Source organism: Palaemon carinicauda, chromosome 41 (genome assembly GCF_036898095.1).
Source record: "Palaemon carinicauda isolate YSFRI2023 chromosome 41, ASM3689809v2, whole genome shotgun sequence".
Classification (NCBI taxonomy): domain Eukaryota; kingdom Metazoa; phylum Arthropoda; class Malacostraca; order Decapoda; family Palaemonidae; genus Palaemon; species Palaemon carinicauda.
Window position 1 is genome coordinate 43,413,163 of NC_090765.1, and position 23,357 is coordinate 43,436,519.

Sequence of the window (23,357 nt, forward strand, 5' to 3'; positions counted from 1 at the left end):
ACAATCTGATAAAATATGACAAAGCATTCTTTGACATAGGTAAGGATGGTTTCTTAACCGAACACCATAACGCTTCAGATTTACCTCTTAAAGGCTTAGTACGAGCCAAATAGAACTTAAGAGCTCTAACGGGGCATAATACTCTCTCTAACTCGTTGCCTACGATCTTTGATAAGCTAGGAATATCAAAAGATTTAGGCCAAGGACGAGAAGGCAGTTCATTCTTGGCTAGGAAACCAAGTTGAAGAGAACAAGAGGCTTTTTCTGTCGAAAAACCGATGTTCTTGCTGAAGGCATGAAGCTCACTGACTCTTTTAGCTGAGGCCAAGCACACCAGGAAAAGAGTCTTAAGAGTGAGATCCTTCAGGGAGGCTGAATGTAAAGGCTCGAACCTGTCTGACATGAGGAATCTTAGGACCACGTCTAAATTCCATCCAGGTGTAGCCAAACAACGTTCCTTAGAGGTCTCAAAAGACTTAAGGAGATATTGTAGATCTTTATTGTTGGAAAGATCTAAGCCTCTATGCCGGAAGACCGAAGCCAACATGCTCCTGTAGCCCTTGATCGTGGGAGCTGAAAGGGAGCGAACTCTTCTCAGGTATAAGAGAAAGTCCGCGATTTGGGCTACAGAGGTACTGGACGAGGATACAGATACTGACTTGCACCAGTCTCGGAAGATTTCCCACTTCGATTGGTAAACTCTAATGGTAGAAGCTCTCCTTGCTCTTGCAATCGCACTGGCTGCCTCCTTCGAAAAGCCTCTAGCTCTCGAGTCTTTCGATAGTCTGAAGGCAGTCAGACGAAGAGCGTGGAGGCTTTGGTGTACCTTCTTTACGTGTGGCTGACGTAATAGGTCTACTCTTAGAGGAAGACTTCTTGGAAAGTCTACCAGCCATCGAAGTACCTCGGTGAACCATTCTCTCGCGGGCCAGAGGGGAGCAACTAACGTCAACCTTGTCCCTTCGTGAGAGGCGAACTTCTGCAGTACCTTGTTGACAATCTTGAATGGTGGGAATGCGTATAGGTCTAGGTGAGACCAATCTAGGAGAAAGGCATCTATATGTATTGCTGCTGGGTCTGGGACTGGAGAGCAATAGATTGGAAGCCTCTTGGTCATCGAGGTTGCAAAGAGGTCTATGGTGGGTTGACCCCAAGTCGCCCAAAGCCTCTTGCACACATCCTTGTGGAGGGTCCATTCGGTTGGAATTACCTGACCTTTCCGACTGAGACAATCTGCTAGAACGTTCAAGTCGCCCTGGATAAACCTCGTCACTAGGGAGATGCCTCGATCTCTTGACCAGATGAACAGGTCCCTTGCGATCTCGTACAGTGTCAGGGAGTGGGTACCTCCTTGTTTGGAAATGTACGCCAAGGCTGTGGTGTTGTCCGAGTTGACCTCCACCACTTTGTCTCGAAGGAGACTCTCGAAGCTTATCAAGGCCAGGTGAACTGCCAAAAGCTCTTTGCCGTTGATATGCATGCTCCTCTGACTTGGGGTCCACAGACCTGAGCATTCCCGACCGACCAGTGTCGCACCCCAACCCAAATCCGATGCGTCTGAGAAGAGAACGTGGTTTGGTTTCTGAACTGCTAGGGGAAGTCCCTCTCGTAGACTGATATTGTCTTTCCACCAATTCAGGCAAGTCTTTACTGTTTCGGAAATCGGGATCGAGACCGCCTCTAGCGTCTTGTCCTTTTTCCAGTGAAAAGCTAGATGGAATTGTAGAGGTCGGAGGTGTAGCCTTCCTAGCGAGACAAACTGCTCCAGGGATGATAGAGTTCCTATTAGACTCATCCAATTCCTGACTGAGCAACGTTCTCTCTTCAACATCTTTTGGATTACGAGCAGGGCTTGATCTATTCTGGGGGCCGACGGAAAAGCCCGAAAAACTGGACTGCGAATCTCCATCCCTAAATACAGAATAGTTTGGGATGGGATCAGCTGGGACTTTTCCAAGTTGACCAGAAGTCCCAATTCCTTGGTCAGATCTAAAGTCCAATTGAGATCCTTCAGACAGCGATGACTGGACGAGGCTCTGAGAAGCCAGTCGTCCAAATAAAGGGAGGCTCGGATACCCGATAAATGGAGGAATTTTGCCACATTCCTCATAAGCCTCGTAAACACGAGAGGACCAGGACTTAGGCCAAAGCACAGGGCCCGAAACTGGTACACCACATTGTCGAACACAAATCTCAGAAAAGGTTGGGAATCTGAGTGAATGGGGATGTGGAAGTAAGCGTCTCTTAGGTCGAGAGAGACCATCCAGTCTCCCTTTCTGACCGCTGCTAAAACTGACTTCGTGGTCTCCATGGTGAACTTTGTCTTTGTGACAAAGACATTCAGAGCACTGACGTCTAGCACCGGTCTCCAACCTCCTGTCTTCTTCGGTACTAGGAAGAGACGGTTGTAAAACCCCGGTGATTGAAGGTCCGAGACTTTGACCACCGCTCCCTTCTCTAGCAAAAGAGACACTTCTAGTTTCAGGGCTTGTCTCTTTGCTTCCTCTCGGTACCTGGGAGAGAGATCGATGGGGGACGTCGCTAGAGGAGGTTTGCGTACAAATGGGATTTTGTACCCCTCTCTGAGCAACCTCACAGACTGTTGATCTGCGCCTCTCTTCTCCCAGGCTTGCCAGAAGTTCTTGAGTCTGGCACCTACTGCTGTCTGAAGCTGCGGGCAGTCAGACCCTGCCTCGCGAGGACTTGGCTCCTTTCCTCTTTCCTCTCTTCCCTTCGGCACGAGTACTTCCCCTGCTGGGGGCTCTGCCACGAAAGGGCGGAATAAACCTGGACGCTGGAGTGTCTATCCTAGGTCTAGCAGACAAGGCAGACGAAGGGGTCCCTTTGCGAGCCGAGGACGCAACCAAGTCATGGGTGTCCTTCTGCACAAGAGACAACGATATTTCCTTAACTAAAAGTTCAGGAAACAAGAACTTAGACAAAGGGGCAAAGAGTAGCTCAGATCGTTGACAGGGCGTCACTCCTGCTGACAGAAAAGAGCACAGAGACTCTCGTTTCTTTAGGACTCCTGACGTAAACGAGGCGGAGAGCTCGTTGGATCCATCGCGGACGACCTTATCCATGCAGGACATAATGAGTAAGGAAACATCTCTATCGGCTGATGAGATTTTCCTACTCAAGGCTCCCAAACACCAGTCAAGGAAGTTAAAAACTTCAAAAGCCCTAAAGATGCCCTTAAGTAGATGGTCCAGGTCTGAGGATGACCAACTAATCTTCGAGCGTCTCATGGCTAGGCGGCGGGGAGAGTCTACAAGACTTGAGAAGTCGCCCTGGGCAGAGGCAGGAACTCCCAAGCCGAGAACTTCTCCCGTGGCATACCAGACGCTCGATCTAGACGAGAGCTTAGTTGGGGGGAAGGCAAAGGCAGTCTTCCCTAAACTCCTCTTGGTTTCCAACCAATCGCCTAACAGCCGTAAAGCTCTCTTGGATGAGCGAGAGAGAACGAGTTTTGTAAAGGCTGGCATGGCAGCAGGTACGCCTAAAACAAACTCAGACGGCGGCGAACGAGGAGCCACAGATACAAAGTGTTCAGGGAACAACTCTTTAAAAATGAGCATGACTTTTTTAAAGTCCATAGATGGCGGAACTGCTCTAGGCTCATCAATATCTGAAGAATGATCCTCAGGCTGAGGGTCAGCAACGTCCTCATCCGAAAGTTCCTCATCTGATAACTGATGAGAAACAAGCAAAGGGGTAGGCAATGCTTGACACGCAGCGTCCGCCCGCACTGGTGCATAAGTGGCGGAGCAGGACGCAGCGTCCTGAAACTGCTGAACAGTCTGGGAACTGTCAACAACAACAACAGGTGCGTGGGGACGCACAGCGTCCACCCGAGACTGCTTAGACCGCCTGGGTTGTGCAGTCAAAACAACTCTAGGTTGCGGAGGTTGACGCACCGCGTCAAAACAAGTCAACTCTGATGGTTGGCGAACGTCCTGAACGTCACCAGGCGCATCAGTGAGTTGCTTAACGTCCACATGCGGTTGAAAGTCCACACGAGACCGCATCGGGTGTGGTACAACCCCAACTGGTTGACGTGAGCTGGCTACACCAACGTCAACAGGACGCACAACAGAACGCTTGGGTGGCTGACGGCCAGGATCTCCATGAGATAAACGGCTAGGTTCAACGGAAACCTTCTCTGCGTTGTAATCTTCCATAAGGGACGCAAGCTTAGACTGCATGTCCTGCAGTATAACCCATTTAGGGTCTACGGTAACGGGTGCGGTAACAGACGGGGTTAGCGTCTGAGACGGCACAACTTTGCCTTGCTTAGGCGGCGAGCAGTCATCCGATGACAGCAACGGGTCCGAACTGTCCCAATGACTACATCCGGGACGTTGGACCTGTCCTGAAGGGACCGACTTGCGTTTCAAAGGCCTAGAAACCTTGCTCCATGGTTTCTTGCGTGAAACGCCTTCGGAAGACGAGGTAAAAATGGGCTCTCTCGTCTTATGGTAGGGGCGATCTTGACGAGATACGCCTGATACCATAGAGGGAACGTCTGTTCGCTGATCAAGGCCTCTCGAACCCATAAGTCGTACGACATTGCTTCTCCCCTGGGCTTGGGAGCTTGCAAGAGGTCCCGGACTAGGTGAACGACAGGCACGAACAGACGAACCCTCGGTCGCAACACTGTTCACAACACTTTGCGCACTAATCACTTTCCCACTTTCCGCCGTGGCACTGTGGCACTTAAGTTCCTTCACGTCAGCCATGAGTTGATTACGGTCACTTGCTAACGCTTCAACTCTCTCCCCCAAGGCATGAATAGCACATAACATGTCTTGCATAGACGGTTCCTGAGTGCTAGAAGGGGGGTTAGGAACAACCACTACAGGGGAAGGATTAGGTTCAGGGGCATGTGGAGAGGAAAAATCTACGGACCTAGATGAACTTCTCCTTACCCTATCTCTCTCTAGTCTGCGTGTATACTTATCATATTCGATAAAATCGAATTCCGAAAGGCCCACGCATTCCTCACACCGATCTCCCAATTGACAGGTTTTACCCCGACAATTGGAACAAACAGTATGAGGGTCGAGAGAAGCCTTTGGAAGACGCCTATTACAGTCCCTAGCATTACACTTTCGAAATCTAGGTACTTGAGAAGGGTCAGCCATTTTGAATTAGTCAAAGAAAATTCCAAAAACAATCCAAGTCATCAACAAATAATCCGATTCAATAAAGAGTTCAAGAGTTTATGTTGAGGAAAAACACCTGTACTGCGAAAGCTCAAACCAAAATAAAGTACTTCACCAAATATGATGGGAAAACTCCAGGTTCTACAGCGAGTATAAGTACGTCTTGTCGTCAACGTCAACAGAGAAGAATTGAAGGTTTTGTTTACATTCAAGAGTGGTATCTGGCCGACAGTTGGCGCTGGTGGGCACACCCGCAACCTGCATAGCGATCGCTCGCGAGTTTTTTTAGTATGTTGTCTGTCGAGCCGCAGAGTTGCAGCTATTATATATTCACCGGCTAAGTTTAATATTTAAAAAGGTATTTTCAAAAATCTCTTTTTAGTGGGTTTCAACTAATACTGTAGAACTAAGATTTTCTCTTCAATGGGCGGAGGCTAAGATGCTTCTCTCTCTTAAGAGAAGAGAATCTAATCTCTCTCTTAAGAGAAGAGAATCTATCCGATCAGTGCTCAAAACATTTGCCAGAAATGTTCTCACCAGTCATAATGATACATCAACATAACCTTGTATCATTGAAATATGTTTATTAAGTAAATAAATCTCCTTTTACTGTAACTTGATACAGCAGCAGAATAAATTCCAAGTAAATTTGAAAAGAATTAGGTCTTTAGCCATATTAAGACATTTGATTGCCTGACAACTCTTTCATTAAAAATAGTGATGTGAATGTTTGCTTTTATAATTAAAATAAAAGGATTTAACAGAATTTTTCATTAAATAAAGAAATAAGTCATCCATTAAACTGTAATACAAATCTTAACTGTACGTCATTTGCTGGTTTCAAACCGTTTGTTTGAGTTACTTTCTAATAGGGTTAGCAAAAGGGACTATTGATAAATGTACTGTAAAGGAAAGATGATGTGTAATCCGGGGAAAGTTCTAAGTAGGATAATTCACAAACATGTATTTTGTTTGCGATTCTTCTGCAGTCTAATAAAAAGACATTTTAAAACAGACCTTCATGAAATAGTTTAGTCATGCTACAGATGTCTGTATTACGGTAGAAGTCTAGAAAACTAGTTAAGATTATATGATAAGTTACAACTAATCTCTAAATTCATCTTATTGGTTGTGTAAGGATCAGGTTATCTGACTAATGTATGTTTTATCAAACATAAGGAAAATTATGTTTGTTTTTGTTTAGCATAATGTAAGCTCATAAATTAAAACAATTTTTCCAGTAAGAAATAAAGGAAATTAACTTTACGCCTTCCACAAGTCCATAAATACACATATACACCCATTTTTAAAGATTTGGAGATAAGTGAAGTCACAGATGGTAAATCCACAGATGAGGGCAGAATTTATGTAAAACATAAAATCTTATGACAAGTATAGTATTCTAGAGAACAGAAACTTAAAATGTCTAAAAAAAAGGATTTCATGAATTTTCTTCATTAATCATAACGACCTAAAAATTACTTTTGAAATCAGACATAAATGTAATACCTACCTATAATTTCAGAGTCAATTTCCATACTGTTGATATTGTCCTCTCTGTTGGTCTTTTCCTTCATTAGCTTCTTTTCCTGCTTGTTGAAATATGCAATGATGATTGGCAAAATTTGACTAGGAAGCTTGCTCTTTAGCAAAAGGATAAGATGGTAAATGATAGGTGGTACAGACTGATACTCGATTTTCTTCAACACAGTCTCAACTTTATGTATAACATCCTGAAGTTCTTCTTTGGGCAAGTCAAGATCTCTGTGAAAACATAAAGTATATCTATATACTGTATATATATAAAGGTGAATATTAATGATAATAAAACCAAAATCAACTGAAGACAGGCAACTTTACACTAGTGCACTTAAAATGTTATTTTTATAATAAAATAAATTTTTGAATATACTTACCCGGTGATTATAATAGCTGCAACTCTGTTGCTCGACAGAAAACTCTAAGGAAAAAATTCGCCAGCGATCGCTACACAGGTTGCGGGTGTGCCCAACAGCGCCATCTGTCGTCCAAGTACCCAGTACTCAATGTAAACAAAGAACTCAATTTTCTCCTCAGTCCACTGCGTCTCTATTGGGGAGGAAGGGAGGGTCCTTTAATCTATAATCACCGGGTAAGTATATTCAAAAATTTATTTTATTATAAAAATAACATTTTTCAATATTTAACTTAGCTGGTGATTATAATAGCTGATTCACACCCAGGGGGGTGGGTAGAGACCAGCATTATATGTTTACATTATTATGAGCTAAGAATTTTTTATTTCATTTTAGAAGTTATCAAAATAACAAAAACAAAATAAATAGGTACCTGGTAAGGAAGTCGACTTGAACAATTACTCTGCCTTTTTAAGTATGTCTTCCTTACGGAGCCTCGCGATCCTCTCAGGATGCTGATCGACCCCTAGGATCTGAAGTATCAAGGGTTGCAACCCATACAACAGGACCTCATCAAAACCCCTAATCTAGACGCTTCTCAAGAAATGACTTTGACCACCCGCCAAATCAACCAGGATGCGAAAGGCTTCTTAGCCTTCCGGACAACCCAAAAAACAACAATAAAAACATTTCAAGAGAAAGATTAAAAAGGTTATGGAATTAGGGAATTGTATTGGTTGAGCCCTCACCCACTACTGCACTCGCTGCTACGAATGGTCCCAGAGTGTAGCAGTCCTCGTAAAGAGACTGGACATCCTTAAGATAAAAAGACGCGAACACTGACTTGCTTCTCCAATAGGTTGCGTCCATTATACTTCGCAGAGATCTATTTTGTTTAAAGGCCACGGAAGTTGCGACAGCTCTAACTTCATGTGTCCTTACCCTCAGCAAACCTTGGTCTTCCTCATTCAGATGGGAATGAGCTTCTCGTATTAACAGTCTGATAAAATAGGATAAGGCATTCTTTGACATAGGCAAAGATGGTTTCTTAACTGAACACCATAAAGCTTCAGACGGGCCTCTTAAAGGTTTAGTTCGTTTTAAATAGAACTTAAGAGCTCTGACAGGGCATAAGACTCTTTCTAGTTCATTTCCAACCATATTCGATAAGCTTGGAATATCGAACGATTTTGGCCAAGGTCGAGAAGGTAGCTCGTTTTTGGCTAGAAAACCAAGTTGTAGAGAACATGTAGCCGTTTCAGATGAGAAACCTATGTTCTTGCTGAAGGCATGAATCTCACTGACTCTTTTAGCTGTGGCTAGGCAAACCAGGAAAAGAGTCTTTAAGGTGAGATCTTTCAGGGAGGCTAATTGTAGCGGCTCGAACCTGTCTGACATGAGGAATCTTAGTACCACGTCTAAATTCCAACCAGGTGTAACCAAACGACGCTCCTTCGTGGTCTCAAAAGACTTAAGGAGGTCCTGTAGATCTTTATTGTTGGAAAGATCTAAGCCTCTGTGACGGAAGACTAATGCCAACATGCTTCTGTAACCCTTGATAGTGGGAGCTGAAAGAGATCGTTCTTTCCTAAGATATAAGAGGAAGTCAGCTATTTGAGTTATAGAGGTACTGGTCGAGGATACTGATACTGACTTGCACCAGTTTCGGAAGACTTCCCACTTCGATTGGTAGACTCTAAGGGTGGATGTTCTCCTTGCTCTAACAATCGCTCTGGCTGCCTCCTTCGAAAAGCCTCTAGCTCTCGAGAGTCTTTCGATAGTCTGAAGGCAGTCAGACGAAGAGCGTGGAGGCCTTGGTGTACCTTCTTTACGTGTGGCTGACGTAGAAGGTCCACCCTTAGGGGAAGCGTTCTGGGAACGTCTACTAGCCATCGAAGTACCTCGGTGAACCATTCTCTCGCGGGCCAGAGGGGAGCAACTAGCGTCAACCTTGTCCCTTCGTGAGAGGCGAACTTCTGCAGTACCTTGTTGACAATCTTGAACGGAGGGAATGCATATAGATCTAGATGAGACCAATCTAGGAGAAAGGCATCTATATGAACTGCTGCTGGGTCCGGGATTGGTGAGCAATAAATTGGGAGCCTCTTGGTCATCGAGGTTGCGAAGAGATCTATGGTCGGCTGGCCCCAGGTGGCCCAAAGACTCTTGCATACATCCTTGTGGAGGGTCCATTCTGTTGGAAGAATTTGTCCCTTCCGACTGAGGCAATCTGCCATGACATTCAAGTTGCCTTGGATGAACCTCGTAAGTAGCGATATGTTTAGATCTTTTGACCAGGTGAGGAGGTCCCTTGCGATCTCGTACAGCGTCAGTGAGTGGGTCCCTCCTTGCTAGGAGATGTACGCCAAAGCCGTGGTGTTGTCCGAGTTCACCTCCACCACTTTGCCTTGAAGGAGAGACCTGAAGCTTTTCAAGGCTAGATGTAATGCCAGTAGCTCCTTGCAGTTGATATACATTGTCCTTTGACTCGAGTTCCATATTCCCGAGCATTCCCGACCGTCTAATGTCGCGCCCCAGCCTACGTCCGATGCGTCCGAGAAGAGAACGTGGTTGGGAGTCTGAACAGCCAGGGGCAGACCCTCTCTGAGGTTGATACTGTCCTTCCACCATGTCAGGCAAGACTTCATCTTCTCGGAAATGGGAATCGAGACCGCTTCTAGCGTCTTGTCCTTTTTCCAGTGAAATGCTAGGTGATATTGAAGAGGAGGGAGGTGTAGTCTTCCTAATGCTACGAACTGTTCCAGGGATGATAGCGTCCCTATCAGACTCATCCACTGCCTGACTGAACATCGTTCCTTCTTCAGCATGTTCTGGATGCATAACAGGGCTTGGCTTGTTCTGGGGGCCGACGGAAAAGCCCGAAAAGCTAGACTGTGAATCTCCATCCCTAATTACACAATAGTTTGGGATGGGACCACTCGAGACTTTTCCATATTGACAAGGAGACCCAATTCCTTGGTCAGATCTAGAGTCCACTTTAGATCCTTCAGACAGCGACGACTGGAAGAAGCTCTGAGAAGCCAGTCGTCCAAGTAGAGGGAGGCTCGGATATCCGCTAAATGAAGGAATTTGGCTACATTCCTCATCAGCCTCGTAAACACAAGAGGAGCTGCGCTTAGGCCAAAGCACAGGGCTTGAAACTGGTAGACAACCTTTTCGTAAACGAATCTCAGAAAAGGTTGGGAGTCCGGGTGGATGGGGACGTGGAAGTAGGCGTCCCTTAGGTCTAACGAGACCATCCAGTCTTCCCTTCTGACCGCTGCTAGAACCGACTTTGTGGTCTCCATGGAGAACGTCTGCTTTGTGACAAAGACATTCAGCCCACTGACGTCTAGCACCGGCCTCCACCCTCCTGTCTTCTTTGCCACTAAGAAGAGACGGTTGTAGAAGCCCGGGGTTTGATGGTCCAGGACTTTGACTACCGCTCCCTTTTCTAGTAAGAGAGACACTTCCTGTTTCAATGCTCGTCTCTTGTCTTCCTCTCTGTACCTGGGGGAGAGATCGATGGGAGATGTTGCTAGAGGGGGTTTTCGTACAAACGGGATCTTGTACCCCTCTCTGAGCAACTTCACAGATTGTGCATCTGCGCCTCTCTTCTCCCAGGTCTGCCAGAAGTTCTTGAGTCTGGCTCCCACTGCTGTCTGAAGAAGTTGGCAGTCAGGCTCTGCCTTTAAAGGACTTGGTTCCTTTCTTCTTTCCACGTCTCCCTTCGGCACGAGCACCTCCTCTGCTGGAGGCTCTGCCACGAAAGGGCGGAATAAATCGGGACGCTGGAGTGTCCATTCTTGGTCTAGCTGACAAGGTAGGCAAAGGGGTGGCTTTGCGAGCAGAGGACGCAACCAGATCATGAGTATCCTTCTGTATCAAAGAAGCAGCAATCTCCTTAATCAAGTCCTCTGGAAAGAGGCACTTGGAAAGAGGAGCAAACAGAAGTTCGGATCTTTGGCAAGGTGTAACTCCAGCTGACAGGAAAGAGCAAAGGTTCTCACGCTTCTTGAGGACTCCGGACACGAAAGATGCAGCAAGCTCATTAGATCCGTCACGTACGGCCTTGTCCATGCAGGACATGATGAGCAATGAAGTCTCCTTCTCTGTCGGAGAGATCTTCCTGCTTAGAGCTCCCAGACACCAGTCTAAAAAGTTGAAGACCTCGAAGGCTCTAAATATCCCTTTCAAAAGGTGGTCCAGGTCCGAAGATGACCAACATATCTTTGAGCGTCTCATGGCTAGCCGGCGGGGAGAGTCTACAAGACTTGAGAAGTCGCCCTGGGCAGAGGCAGGAACTCCCAAGCCGAGAACTTCTCCCGTGGCATACCAGACGCTCGATCTAGAAGAGAGTTTAGCAGGGGGAAACGTAAAGGCTGTCTTCCCTAGACTCTTTTTGGACTGCATCCATTCTCCTATCACTCGTAAAGCTCTCTTGGACGAGCGTGCGAGGACGAGTCTAGTAAAGGCAGGCGAGGATGACGGCATACCTAAAACAAACTCTGACGGAGGAGAGCGCGGAGCCACAGACACAAACTGGTCCGGAAACATCTCTTTGAACAGTGCTAAAACCTTCCTAAAGTCCAAAGAGGGTTGCGTAGACTTAGGCTCGTCAAGATCCGAATGTGGTTCATCTACGTGTGCAGCACCATCATCATCAGAAAGACCATCAACCGAGTATTGAGGAGGAAGCGGCAATGGAGTAGGTAACGGCTGGTTAGCTGAGTCCGGTCGCACGGGTGCATGCGTGACTGAGCCGGACGCAACGTCATGGAACTGTTGCCCAGTCTGTGAGCTGGCAACAACCATAGCAGCGCGGGGACGCACAGCGTCTACTCCAGACTGTCTAGCCTGATGTGGGTGAGCAGTGGCAACCACACTGGGTTGCGGAGGTTGACGCACCGCGTCAAAACAAAACAACTCTGACGGTTGTTGTACCTCACGAACGTCAACGGAAGGCTCCGTGCGTCGCTGAACGTCAACATGCGGCTGGCAGGGCACACTGGAACGCATGGGTGGCGGAACTCTCTCAACTGGAGTGCGCAAGAAGGTCGCCTCAGCGTCCACAGGACGCACAACCGAGTGTGTGATTGGTTGTAGGCAAGAGGCTGTACTAGCTGGTGCAGCAGCAACCTTCTCCGCACGCAAGTCCTGCATCAGAGACGTTAATTGGGACTGCGTGCTCTGCAGCAAAGACCACTTAGGGTCTGCAGGAGCAGGTGCGGCGACAGACGGTGTAACTGTCTGAGGCGGTACCGCTTTACCTCTCTTAGGAGGTGAGCAGTCATCTGATGACTGCAGCGAGTCCGAACTGACCCAGTGGCTACAACTGGGCCGTTGGACTTGCGCGGAAGGGACCGACTTGCGCTTCAACGGTCGTGAGACCTTGGTCCATGGTTTCTTGCGAGAAACCTCTTCCGCAGACGAGGTATAAATGGGCTCTCTCGTCTTTGTGTGGTGGGGGCGATCTTGGGTAGATACGCCCGAAACCACAGAGGGAACGTCTGTTCGCTGATTAAAGCCTCTCGAACCCATTTGTCGTACGACATTGCTTCTCCCCTGGACTTGGGAGCTTGCAAGAGGTCCCGGACTAGGAGGACGACAGGCACGAACAGACGAACCCTCAAGCGCAACACTATCCACAACACTATCACTCACTTTGTCACTTCCCACTGCACTTTTACACTTCAGCTCCTTGACATCTGCCATGAGCTGATTACGGTCACTAGCCAGTGACTCAACTCTCTCACCCAGAGCTTGGATGGCACGCATCATATCAGCCATCGAAGGATCCTGAGTGCCAGAAGGGGGGTTAGGAGCAACCACTACAGGGGAAGGAATAGGTTGTGGGGCATGAGGAGAGGAAATGTCAATAGATCGAGAGGAACTTCTCCTAACTCTATCTCTCTCTAGCCTACGTGTATATTTTTGGAATTCGATAAAATCGAATTCCGAAAGCCCAACGCACTCCTCACATCGATCTTCCAATTGACAGGTTTTATCCCGACAATTGGAACAAACAGTGTGAGGGTCGATAGAGGCCTTCGGAAGACGCCTTGAACAGTCCCTAGCATTACACTTCCTAAATTTTGGGACTTGAGAAGGGTCAGCCATTTTGAATTGGTCAAAGGGGAATTCAAAAACTATCCAAAGTCATCAACAAATAATCCGTAATCAAAAAAAGAATGCAAGGATTTTTGAAGAGAAAGCCTGCACAGCGAAAGCTCAAAACTAGAATAGTGTACTTCACCAAATAGTTGTGAAAACAAATCCAGTTAGCAACAGCGAATTAGTAGGTCTTGCCGGTAGCACGACAGAGAGAAAATTGAGTTCTTTGTTTACATTGAGTACTGGGTACTTGGACGACAGATGGCGCTGTTGGGCACACCCGCAACCTGTGTAGCGATCGCTGGCGAATTTTTTCCTTAGAGTTTTCTGTCGAGCAACAGAGTTGCAGCTATTATAATCACCGGCTAAGTTAAATATTGAAAAAAGAGCCTTTCTAATTATTATTATTATTACTATCCAAGCTACAACCCTAGTTGGAAAAGCAAGATGCTAAAAGCCCAGGGGCTCCAACAGGGAAAAATAGCCCAGTGAGGAAAGGAAAAAAGGAAATAAATAAATGAAGAGAACAAATTAACAATAAATCATTCTAAAATAAGTAACAACGTCAAAACAGACATGTCATATATAAACATGTCATATATAAACTATTAACATGAGGTAGAAACTCAGCCAAGTTTGGCTGGTACTGCTAGGACGTCACAGCCCACCCTGGCCACTTATCCACCACAAATGAAGCTCCATATGCTGACTACCCTACTGCTAGTACCTCATCAGTCACCAAGGTGACCCGAGGTAACACGTAACGGAACTCCCCCAAAATTGCTTGTCATTCATTTCTATTCCTAGCACGATCTTTTGTCTCTGTCATATCTATCCTCCTATCACCTAGGGCTTTTTTCACTACATCCATTCAAGCAAACCTTGGTCTTCCCCATCAACTATTGCATTCTTCACCTTTTTCAGCAGACTACCATTTTCCATCCTCTCTATATGGCCAAACCACCTCAACACATTCATATCAACTCGAGCTGCTGTTCTCACACATGTTCTCACCATCACTACTTTATTCCTAACCCTATACAACCCAGATAAACCAGCCATAATCCTCAGACACTTCATCTCAAATGCATTCAATATCTGTCTCTCCATCACTTTCATTCCCCACAACTCTGATCTATACATCACAGTTGGTACAATCACTTTCTCATACAGAACTCCCTTTACATTCATTCCTAACCCTCTATTTTTTACTACACCATTCACTGCCCCCAACACCTTACATCCTCCATTCATTCTCTGACGTACATCTGCTTCCACTCCACCATTTGTTGCAACAACAAAACCCAGGTACTTTAACTGAGCTACTTTTTCAAGTGACTCTGCATTCAACATGACAATCAATCTAGCACCACACTCCTTCTCCTGCATCTCATAACCTTACTCTTACCCATATCAACTCGCAATGTCTTAGGTAATGGTTCGTAAAAGTCATTTGTCTCTTCCAAACTCCAATTTTTAGAACTTGTGCTACAGAGTAGTTTTTGGAGAACGATATGGTTGTGGCAAGCACAAGTGTATCATGAGCTCGAGGGGGGCACCATGGAAACGCTTCCCCTGAGGATTTATAGTGTCTCCAGATAGTTTTTCTTAACTAGAAATGAATAGTGTTTCTGGATACATTCATAAGAAGCAGCCAGTGCTCACAAACCAATTGGAGATTTTAAGCCTAAGATACTGAATTCTTTGAAATAATTTACGCACTGCTCTTACGGGACATAGTAACATGTCATCCGGTTTATCAGTTACCTCTTTAAGAGACAATTTTATAAAAAGGTCAAAACTGAGATTATCATCAACTGGATTTTGAATTTTGGCACCAAATCCTGGAACAAAGGACAAAGATAGTTCTTTCCACCCTCTGGAATATGACGTAAGATGAGAGAGACCATGCAATTTACTAACACTCTTGGCTGAAGCTAAGGAAAGGGGGAAGAAAGTCTTTAAGGTCTCTGTCTAAGGTTTTATGCATAGGTTCGTACGGGCTTGTTTAAAGCCCCGTAATACTTTAGTCACATCCAAGACAAGGGGTCTGAGTTTTCGAGGAGGGAAAGACTGCTTGAAACTCCTAATCAGATCTGAGAGTTCTCATGAGTCAAGAAGATCTAGTCCTTTCAGTTTGAATACTTGGCTCAAGTCTGAGTGGTAGCCTTTCACCGCAGTGACGGAAAGAGCCATCCTGCTCCTAGGGAACACAAAAACGTCTGTAATCAGGGGAATAGGGTTTTTGAGCAGAGCAATATTATGCCTACGACACCATTCACAGACGATTTTCCACTTTGCCTTATAAAACTGCTGCGGAAAACTTTTGGAAATATCCGGAAAGCTGCTTTAAAGTTGGTTTCGAAAAACCTTTTTTCGGAGGAGACGCTGAATGGTCTCCAGCCGTAAAGAAACGGCAATGCACTGCATCATGGAATTTTCTAATGTGAGGTTGGCATAGCAGGATTAACCATTCTGGAATTTTTTTGGGCACTTCTGTGAGAAGTTCCAGCAGGTCTGAATACCACTTTGCTGATGGCCACTTTAGAGCCACTAGCGTTACTCTGACTCCCTTGGATGTTCAGACTCTGTTTAATGTCTGACGAATCAGACAAAATGGTGGGAAAGCGTAAAATTCCAGTTCATCTCATGGGTGTTGAAATGTGTCTTCCATCACTGCAGCTTGGTCTGGGACTGGAGAGCAATACACCGGGAGTTTGTGATTCAGGCGGGTGGTAAACATGTCCAGAGATAGGGAACCCCAAATAATCACAAGTCTTCTCGCCACTAGAGAAAGCAAAGACCATTTTAAACCAACTGTCGTCCCTCGACGGCTCAGACGGTCTGTTATGACATTCCACTTGCCGGGGATGAACCTCACTGAGAGAGAGATCACCTGGAACTGTGCCCACTTGATTAGGTCTACTGCTAGATAACATTGCAGGAGAGAGCCTTCACCTCCTTGTTTGGAGATGTAGATCACCACCGTGGAGTTGTCGCTCATCAACATCATGGAGTGAGCCTTAAGTGTCTTTGAGAACTGGAGTATCACTAGGTGTGCTGCTTTCATTTCCAGGAAGTTTATGCGAAAGGTCTTGTCCTCTTCTGACCATAAGCCTGAAATTCGCTCTTTTACTAAGTGAGCACCCCACCCCTGGTAAGATCTATGAACAAGAGGAATTGTGGTGGAGGAGCCTGAAGGGGAGTTCCCACGAACAGGTTCTCATAGTCCAGCCACCTAAGAAGGTCTTTTACCATCTCCTAAGGTACTTGTAGCAGGGCTGCAGGGTGGTCTAAAGCATGTGACCATAGGTTCTTCAAAGCCCACTGCACTGAGCACAGACGCATCCTCCTCAGAGGGACGAGTTTCTCTAACGAGGAAAGATGGCCTAGTAGCTACTGTCAAGAATGAACAGGACGGGGCTTTTCTTTCAGAAAGGTTGTTGCAGTACTCTGAAAATCGAGATTCTGTCAGCTGACGGAAAGGCTTTGGCTTTGGAGTCTATGTCCATGCCTAGTATCAGATGGACTGCTGGGGGACGAAGCTGGACTTCTGCAGGTTCAGTTGGATCCCTAACTCCTTGCATAAATCCAGGAGTAGGTCTCTGTGGTTCAACATGAGAGCTCAGGATTCTATTAGCCTGATGACCATGGCATGAGCCTAGGCTGAGACAACGGCAAAGATCTTGGTGAAGACTTGAGGGGCTGTTGACAAGCTGAAGCACAGCACCCTGAACTGAAAAATTTTATCTCGACTGGAAAACGTTAAGTACTTCGTCGAGGCAGGATGGATGGAGACCTCAAAATAGGCGTCTTTCAGGTCTATGGTCAGAAGACAGTCGTTCTTCTTGATGGCCTGAAAAACGGAAGTTGGGGTCTCCATTTTGAACTTTGTAGTATAGCAAGGTTCATGAGAGAGAGGTCTATGACGGAACTCCAACACCACGTCAGCTTCTCTACCAGGAATAGAGTGCTGAGGAAGCCTGGAAAGTCACCTGAGACTTCCTCTACTGCTCCTTTGGTCAGGAATTTGGAAACTTCCTCTAGAAAGAGTAGGGTTTTATCTGATCCTTTCAAATAATACTGTAGGGTGCTCACATTCCTGATCGGAGGAAGCTGGCAGTCTATGAAGGGGAATCGATACCCTGAATGGAGGACTTCTACCGTCTAAGGTTTAGCCCCAAAATTCTACCATCTTTGTCAAGAGCTTTGTAGGCATCCCCCCACTAGTGGTAAGCTGGGGGCGTGCCATCCCTAGCGTGAACCTATGCGACCTCGACCTTCTCATCCGGAGGAATGTGCTTTTTGATGAAAGACAGGTCTAGGGTTCTGCCTCCCAGGTTATTGTGCATCAGTTGGAGGGAGACTTAATCTTTGTTTGGGAACTGGCTTAAAAGGAGAGTTCCTGGTTGTTTCTGGGGAGTGAGAAACCACAGTGCCACTGCTCTATTTAACATAAGACTTTGTTCTAACCTCTCTACCTTTTCGACTGCCTTTGCCACATCTGAGGACAGGAAAAGGGAGGGGGAATTAACTAGTTCTGAAACCCTTGGGGCTAATGTATCTCTAGGGGACAGCTGCCTAGAGCATCTGGCTAAGACAGCATCGCGCCTCCTAAGAATGCAATTTCCACAGAGGAAGACCTTCTAATGAAGGAGGAACTCTATGGCTTTTGCACTGGATCTAAATAGTTCCTTAAATTGTTCACAAACATATTCATTCTTTAGGTTCTGTAATGCCGCAAAACGAGAGTGGTCTATCCAAGAGCAGGCTTGGATAGCTGACATAGCTGCAACCTCCATGATAGTCAGCAAAGGCCCCGACACAGTGGAGTAGAGATTAGTGCTGATAGGATTAGATGAACCACCTCATCGTCATTGGGAACAGGACTATGAAAGGCACCAGAGTGTGCATAAATACATCTCTGACGTGACAGGTAACGGTGGAAGCTTCGAGGATCTACTGGCTTTCAGCGAGTTTTCAGACACAGAGTATTCAGAAAGTCTAGAGTATCCTTAGTCTCATTAGAAAACCTGAGTCTAGGGGTTTGAGACTGTGGAAAGATTGAGTTGATAGTGCACAGTCTGTTAGCAGTCTATGTAAGAGGAAACTCATCCAATCCATACAAACAACGGATGAAGCGTATAATCTTAAGAAAATGTGAGGCTTCAGAACTAAGAACTGAAGCCTCAAGGAAATTAGACGGTAATCAGTGGGACTTGAACTACCACAAACACATTTACATAGTGGAGTAACATAACCAATTCTCTAACAAGTGCTAAAAGCTCCTCTTCTTGCTAACTTGCGCAAAATAACAGATAACTTTGGAGCTAAGAAATCTTCTGTCTTTATAAAAAAACAAAGGAAAAATACCATTTGAGTCTACACCTCCATAATCATCAAGGTCCATCAACAGAGCTTTAATTTCACGAGATCAAAAAGCTAAACTAGTTAGTTTAGCCTCAGAAAAACAAGAATGAGGAAGTTTGAGTTTCTAATAACTCTGTTTCCTGCCAAACACATCAGCCAAAAGAAATTTACAAATACAATGAAGAACTTGAACTGAAATACTTTGAGATACCCATGCAACAAACAAAAATAATAAAAACAAAACAATGCAGTACAGACACCTAAAATAAGATGTAGTATTAAACATTCAACGATAAATGACTATGGTGCCAATTTATGCTAATTTTATTACCCAATATCTTGAGGGTTTATTGCTAATAATGGTGTCAAAATTTTTTTTAGTATTTGCAACTAAAATATTGCTGCCCTAGAGCGAGTAGGGTACTGCGTCTATCTGCAATAAAAAGACATCTTTAATTTTTTTAGGGACATTTTCCAGATGGGATGAGAGCATAAAATTACAGAATAATAAACTCAAAATCTGAAAAAAAATTTTCAATGCACTCTAATATTATAACGAAGAGAGGAAGCTCTCTCATATTGGTGAGAAGGGCGAGCAGTCTTGTAGGGTGGGGGAATGCAAGGTTTCTCCTGCTGAGAGCACTCTGGGAGCTGAGCAGTCTCAAGGGGGCTAAACAAGTTCAGCTTGCGCGGTCACTCTAGGGGGATTGTGAGCATGGCTGGAATTCCACGGAGAGCCTTCCTGCAGCTCCTACAATGGAAGAGGAGCTGTGGAGGAAGTCAGCTTAGGGCATGACATATGCCAGAAGGAACTACGCTCCAGAGGCTCGGGGGGAGGTCATAACCAAACCCTGTAGAGGCAGATGTGCTCTCCTACAGTGCTCCAAGATTCACCACCTCCAAAAGCTGTTCCTGCGTGGGGGAACCCGAAAGTGCCAAGGAAGGCCACAAATGACGAAAGGTATCAAGAGAGCTAGACTCCCCACAGGTGGCTTCGCTAGGAGAAGCGACCGAGTCCTTCGAACCCAATGGTTGTCTGGGGGTTAAATCGACATTGCTCTTGCTTGGTCACCCGCCAGAGGAGGCCGAATGAGCAGTTTGTGAGGAGGATAGGAGAGGCTGGAGAAAGAAGTCGGGACTTCAACCTCGAGAAAGACCATGAGGGAGAAAAACCACTTTTACACTTCTTCCATCACCTACCATACCACTCCTACCGGGAGGAAGGCCCCTCCCACCACTCGTCACAAGGAAAAGCCTGCATGCAGAAGTGTCATCTGCACACAGGGCAAAGGCGATGTGCCGCAAGGGTGATCAGCAATGCCCGGGCAAACCCACATTGGTGCAATCTTCAGCAAACCAGATACACCTGTAAGAGAGGAAGAATAGACAGTTAATTTACAGGCAGGTAAATTTTATTAGCAAGGTTAAAGTTAGAACGAGATAGCATGTCTTCACTCTATTGAAAAAAAAGAAGAAGAAGAAGAAGAAGTGTGTGAGAGTTGTAGCTAGTCTACCCCCAGCTAACTACTGAAGGGTCATTGACACTTCACGTTGAAAGTATTAAAGTTTATGGATAGTTCCAGCTGCACTGAAAGCCTCCATCAACAGTAAAGAGTGAATAGTTTGTATTTGTGTCGGAACAAAACGGGGTATTACTATATTTGTAAACGTTAATTGTTACTCACTATAGAAACCAGTCATCTGTAATCCATAGGCTAAACCTGTATACTAAGCTTAACCACATAAGATACGACAGGCATTTCCTTTATCCTGTATTTGTGGGGAAAAAAAAGCAGGCCTTATAAGCTACAAATATTGTAACTAATTCAAGTTGAACATTCACAACTGACTTTACATACCTTAAGACTGGAAGAAGACTTGTTATAGTTTCAAATGACCAGTTTATATCACAAAGAGTTTTCACCATTTGATAACGGTAATCTTCTCCACTCATCTCCTTACCATTAACGGTCAACTTCTCCTTCTGGCTCAACGTCATTATAAGTTTAGGCAATACAGACACCCATCTGAAAATTAAGGATAATGATAGCAATGTACTGTACAATTATCACAAGTTAGATCTCTATTCAACAAGAGAAAAATAAAAAATAAATCAACTAGTGTACCAGGATGCAAGTACCGTAGCAATAAAACTATACAATGTTATAAGATTTCACATCAATAATATAAAACAACAATAAAAAAATATATACAGGTATTTTTAAATCTATAAACCAATTTAATCTAAAAATAAAAGATCAGAGAACAAAGCAAGAAATATTTTTGTGAATCAGACACAGTCCTGATCAATGAAGAACATCACTGTTTCTCCAACCAGTTCACTAGTACCATCAATAAAACTATGATCTAAACATGCAAAAAATCAATAATTAAATTTACATCAGGGTGTCCTGTATAATATTCTTTCATAACAGATTATAACTTCTGTAATAGAATCAGCAAGAGAAACTTAAAATAAAAACTGCCGACAATATCCCCCAGGGCTAACACTCCTGAGTTTAATGCTCTTCTCTTGTGAAAATCTACTATGGGTCCAGCAGATTATCCTTGCAAGCAAAAATGGATAGATTAGGTAACTGACACACTATGGGAATTGACAGTCTGCCAGAATATAATTGGGAACCTCCAAGCCTAGTGGGACTGGTCTGATAAAGGTTTCTCTTTAATTTTCTCCATAAAAAAATATGACTACAGTATATCTACTTTGAGGAAAATCTACTTTCTCTTCAGACAATGATGGATAAGCAGTCAGTTAGGAATTTAGAGATATTTTCTGCATTCACTCCTGCAATAGTTTCAAGTACAGTAAAACCATAAACGGAGATTCATCCTACTCATCGCATCTACCTTCTATGTTATCGTCCCCTCTTCCTCTTCTTAATCTTGAGATATTTCTAGAACCTGACTTATTACCTCTACCTTTTTCTTTTGCGAATTGTCCAATCATTCATGCTTTCTTAAGCATGAAAAGTGCCTGAGATCACTCACATTAACCCCTACCCTTTTGCAAGTTCTATTGCCCACATTCCTATTGGTAATCCTCGTGAGCAAAGAACTTGGAAATAACGTGTTCTAATTATCCACTAGTATGGAAGCTTTAATGTCAGTGCCAAAATTCACCCCATTAAAACATTCCATATACTGAGAAGTCGTGCAGAGTCAGTCAGATTGTTCATTAGTTAAAGGAACATTTAAATTAGGCCGAGTTGGTGATCCTTTGTTAGTGTGAGGAACATTTGTTCAGAAACTTTTATACATAGATGCTACGGCTATGTTCAAAACACAGACAGCTCGTTCACTTGGAAAAAAGAAAGTTAATACAATAAGCAACATTATAAATAAAACACACAAAGATTGATCATGAGCACTTAGTTCGGACAAGGAGTCAAAAGGACTGGATAATACATCTGTGGATCTGATCCAACTTACTATGACACATTCAATTGTGCTTGACATGAATTGGAAGTCTGGAAAGCAATAGCTGGTGTAACAGAATGGTCTGAAACCATATGAGCCATCATTTTCTTCCAAACAAAGGGATGGACACAATAATAATCAAGGGTTATAACAAGAGTGCAATTTTCTATTGCACTTAGAATGTAACAGAAAATTATCAATGGTAGTTAAATTACTACCTAAAGATACTTTACCTTATTAGGTAGCCTAGGTTCTAACTCAAGAGTAAGTTAGGTTGGGATTTACATTTGTATTAGGAATGGAAGAAATAGATGAGGGAATGTTATCTTAGACCTTTGTATCAAAATAAGAAACAGTAGATTAAATAAAACCAGAAGACTGTTTCATAAGAGTAGCAAACTGTGACCTAAGCCCATCAATTTCCACCCCGACACCTAATTTCTCAACCGTTGTTTGAATGCTACTGCTATCAACGGTACTAGACAAATGAGTACTCCTGCATTAAATTTTCACCTCATCTACTGTCATTTTTTCTCCTACACCTTATATCCCTATCACAATTTCTCAGAACAATCTACACATTCCAAACACCTAATGCTAATATTGCACAGTTAACCTTTACATGTGGCACACGGGGAAAGTGGATCATTGTCCTTTAACAATAGGCTATTTACACTACATTTGCTACATGAACAGACTTTGAAACCATTGGAAGAAATAACTTGCTAACCTGGCTCTAAATATTACTAACAAAAAGTAAAATACATAACATAAACAAATGTGGAGCTGGAGAGAAACTGTTCAAGTTGCCAGCAACTAAAGTAAAAAGGACTCACTTAGCGAATGCTAGCAGATTCAATCTTCATCCTAACAGAGCACCCAGAAAAGTTCCTGATGAGGATAGTTCCAGTTGCTCTGGTGAAAGGGAGCTTAAAAGTCCAGCTTCCAGTATTGAAAAGAAAATCTTTTGGCCTCTCTCTATGGTAGCTGTTAATTATCAAGATATACAAAGCTACAAAATTATGAATACCTTGCAGCCTCAGACCATACTATAAAAAAAGAAGCCTTCTCTGGCATACTTGACTACTTTCTAAACAACTTCAATGGAAAAGCAAAATCCACGAAAACAAGCATAAAACTTTTCAAATACAGTATGCAGTCTTCAGAATATCTAAAACACCAGAGAAAAAGGTGATCAAACTAGTGGTTGAACAAGAACATCTCGATCCAATAAACTGGGAAACAAGCACCAGAGGGTTTGCAGACAATGGCAAATATTTCTTCTTAAAATTGGCATGCAAGGCTGAGATGGAAAACAAAATCACATCTGTTGACGATAGGGTAAAAACTAAGAAGACAAGAACCCCAAAGTAGA

The 23,357-nt window shown here is 44.3% G+C and overlaps 1 protein-coding gene across 1 annotated transcript in view; it reads right to left on the minus strand.

The window, feature by feature from the left end:
- The window catches only part of FANCI (Fanconi anemia complementation group I), a 120,359-nt gene that overhangs the window by 65,837 nt on the left and 31,165 nt on the right, over window positions 1-23,357 (minus strand). Inside the window, exons 4-5 of the mRNA XM_068364545.1 lie at window positions 20,404-20,571; window positions 6,679-6,929 (exon numbers count right to left, since the gene is read on the minus strand). Coding sequence (XP_068220646.1) covers window positions 6,679-6,929; window positions 20,404-20,571 — 419 coding nt within the window. The remainder of the gene's footprint in view (window positions 1-6,678; window positions 6,930-20,403; window positions 20,572-23,357) is intronic.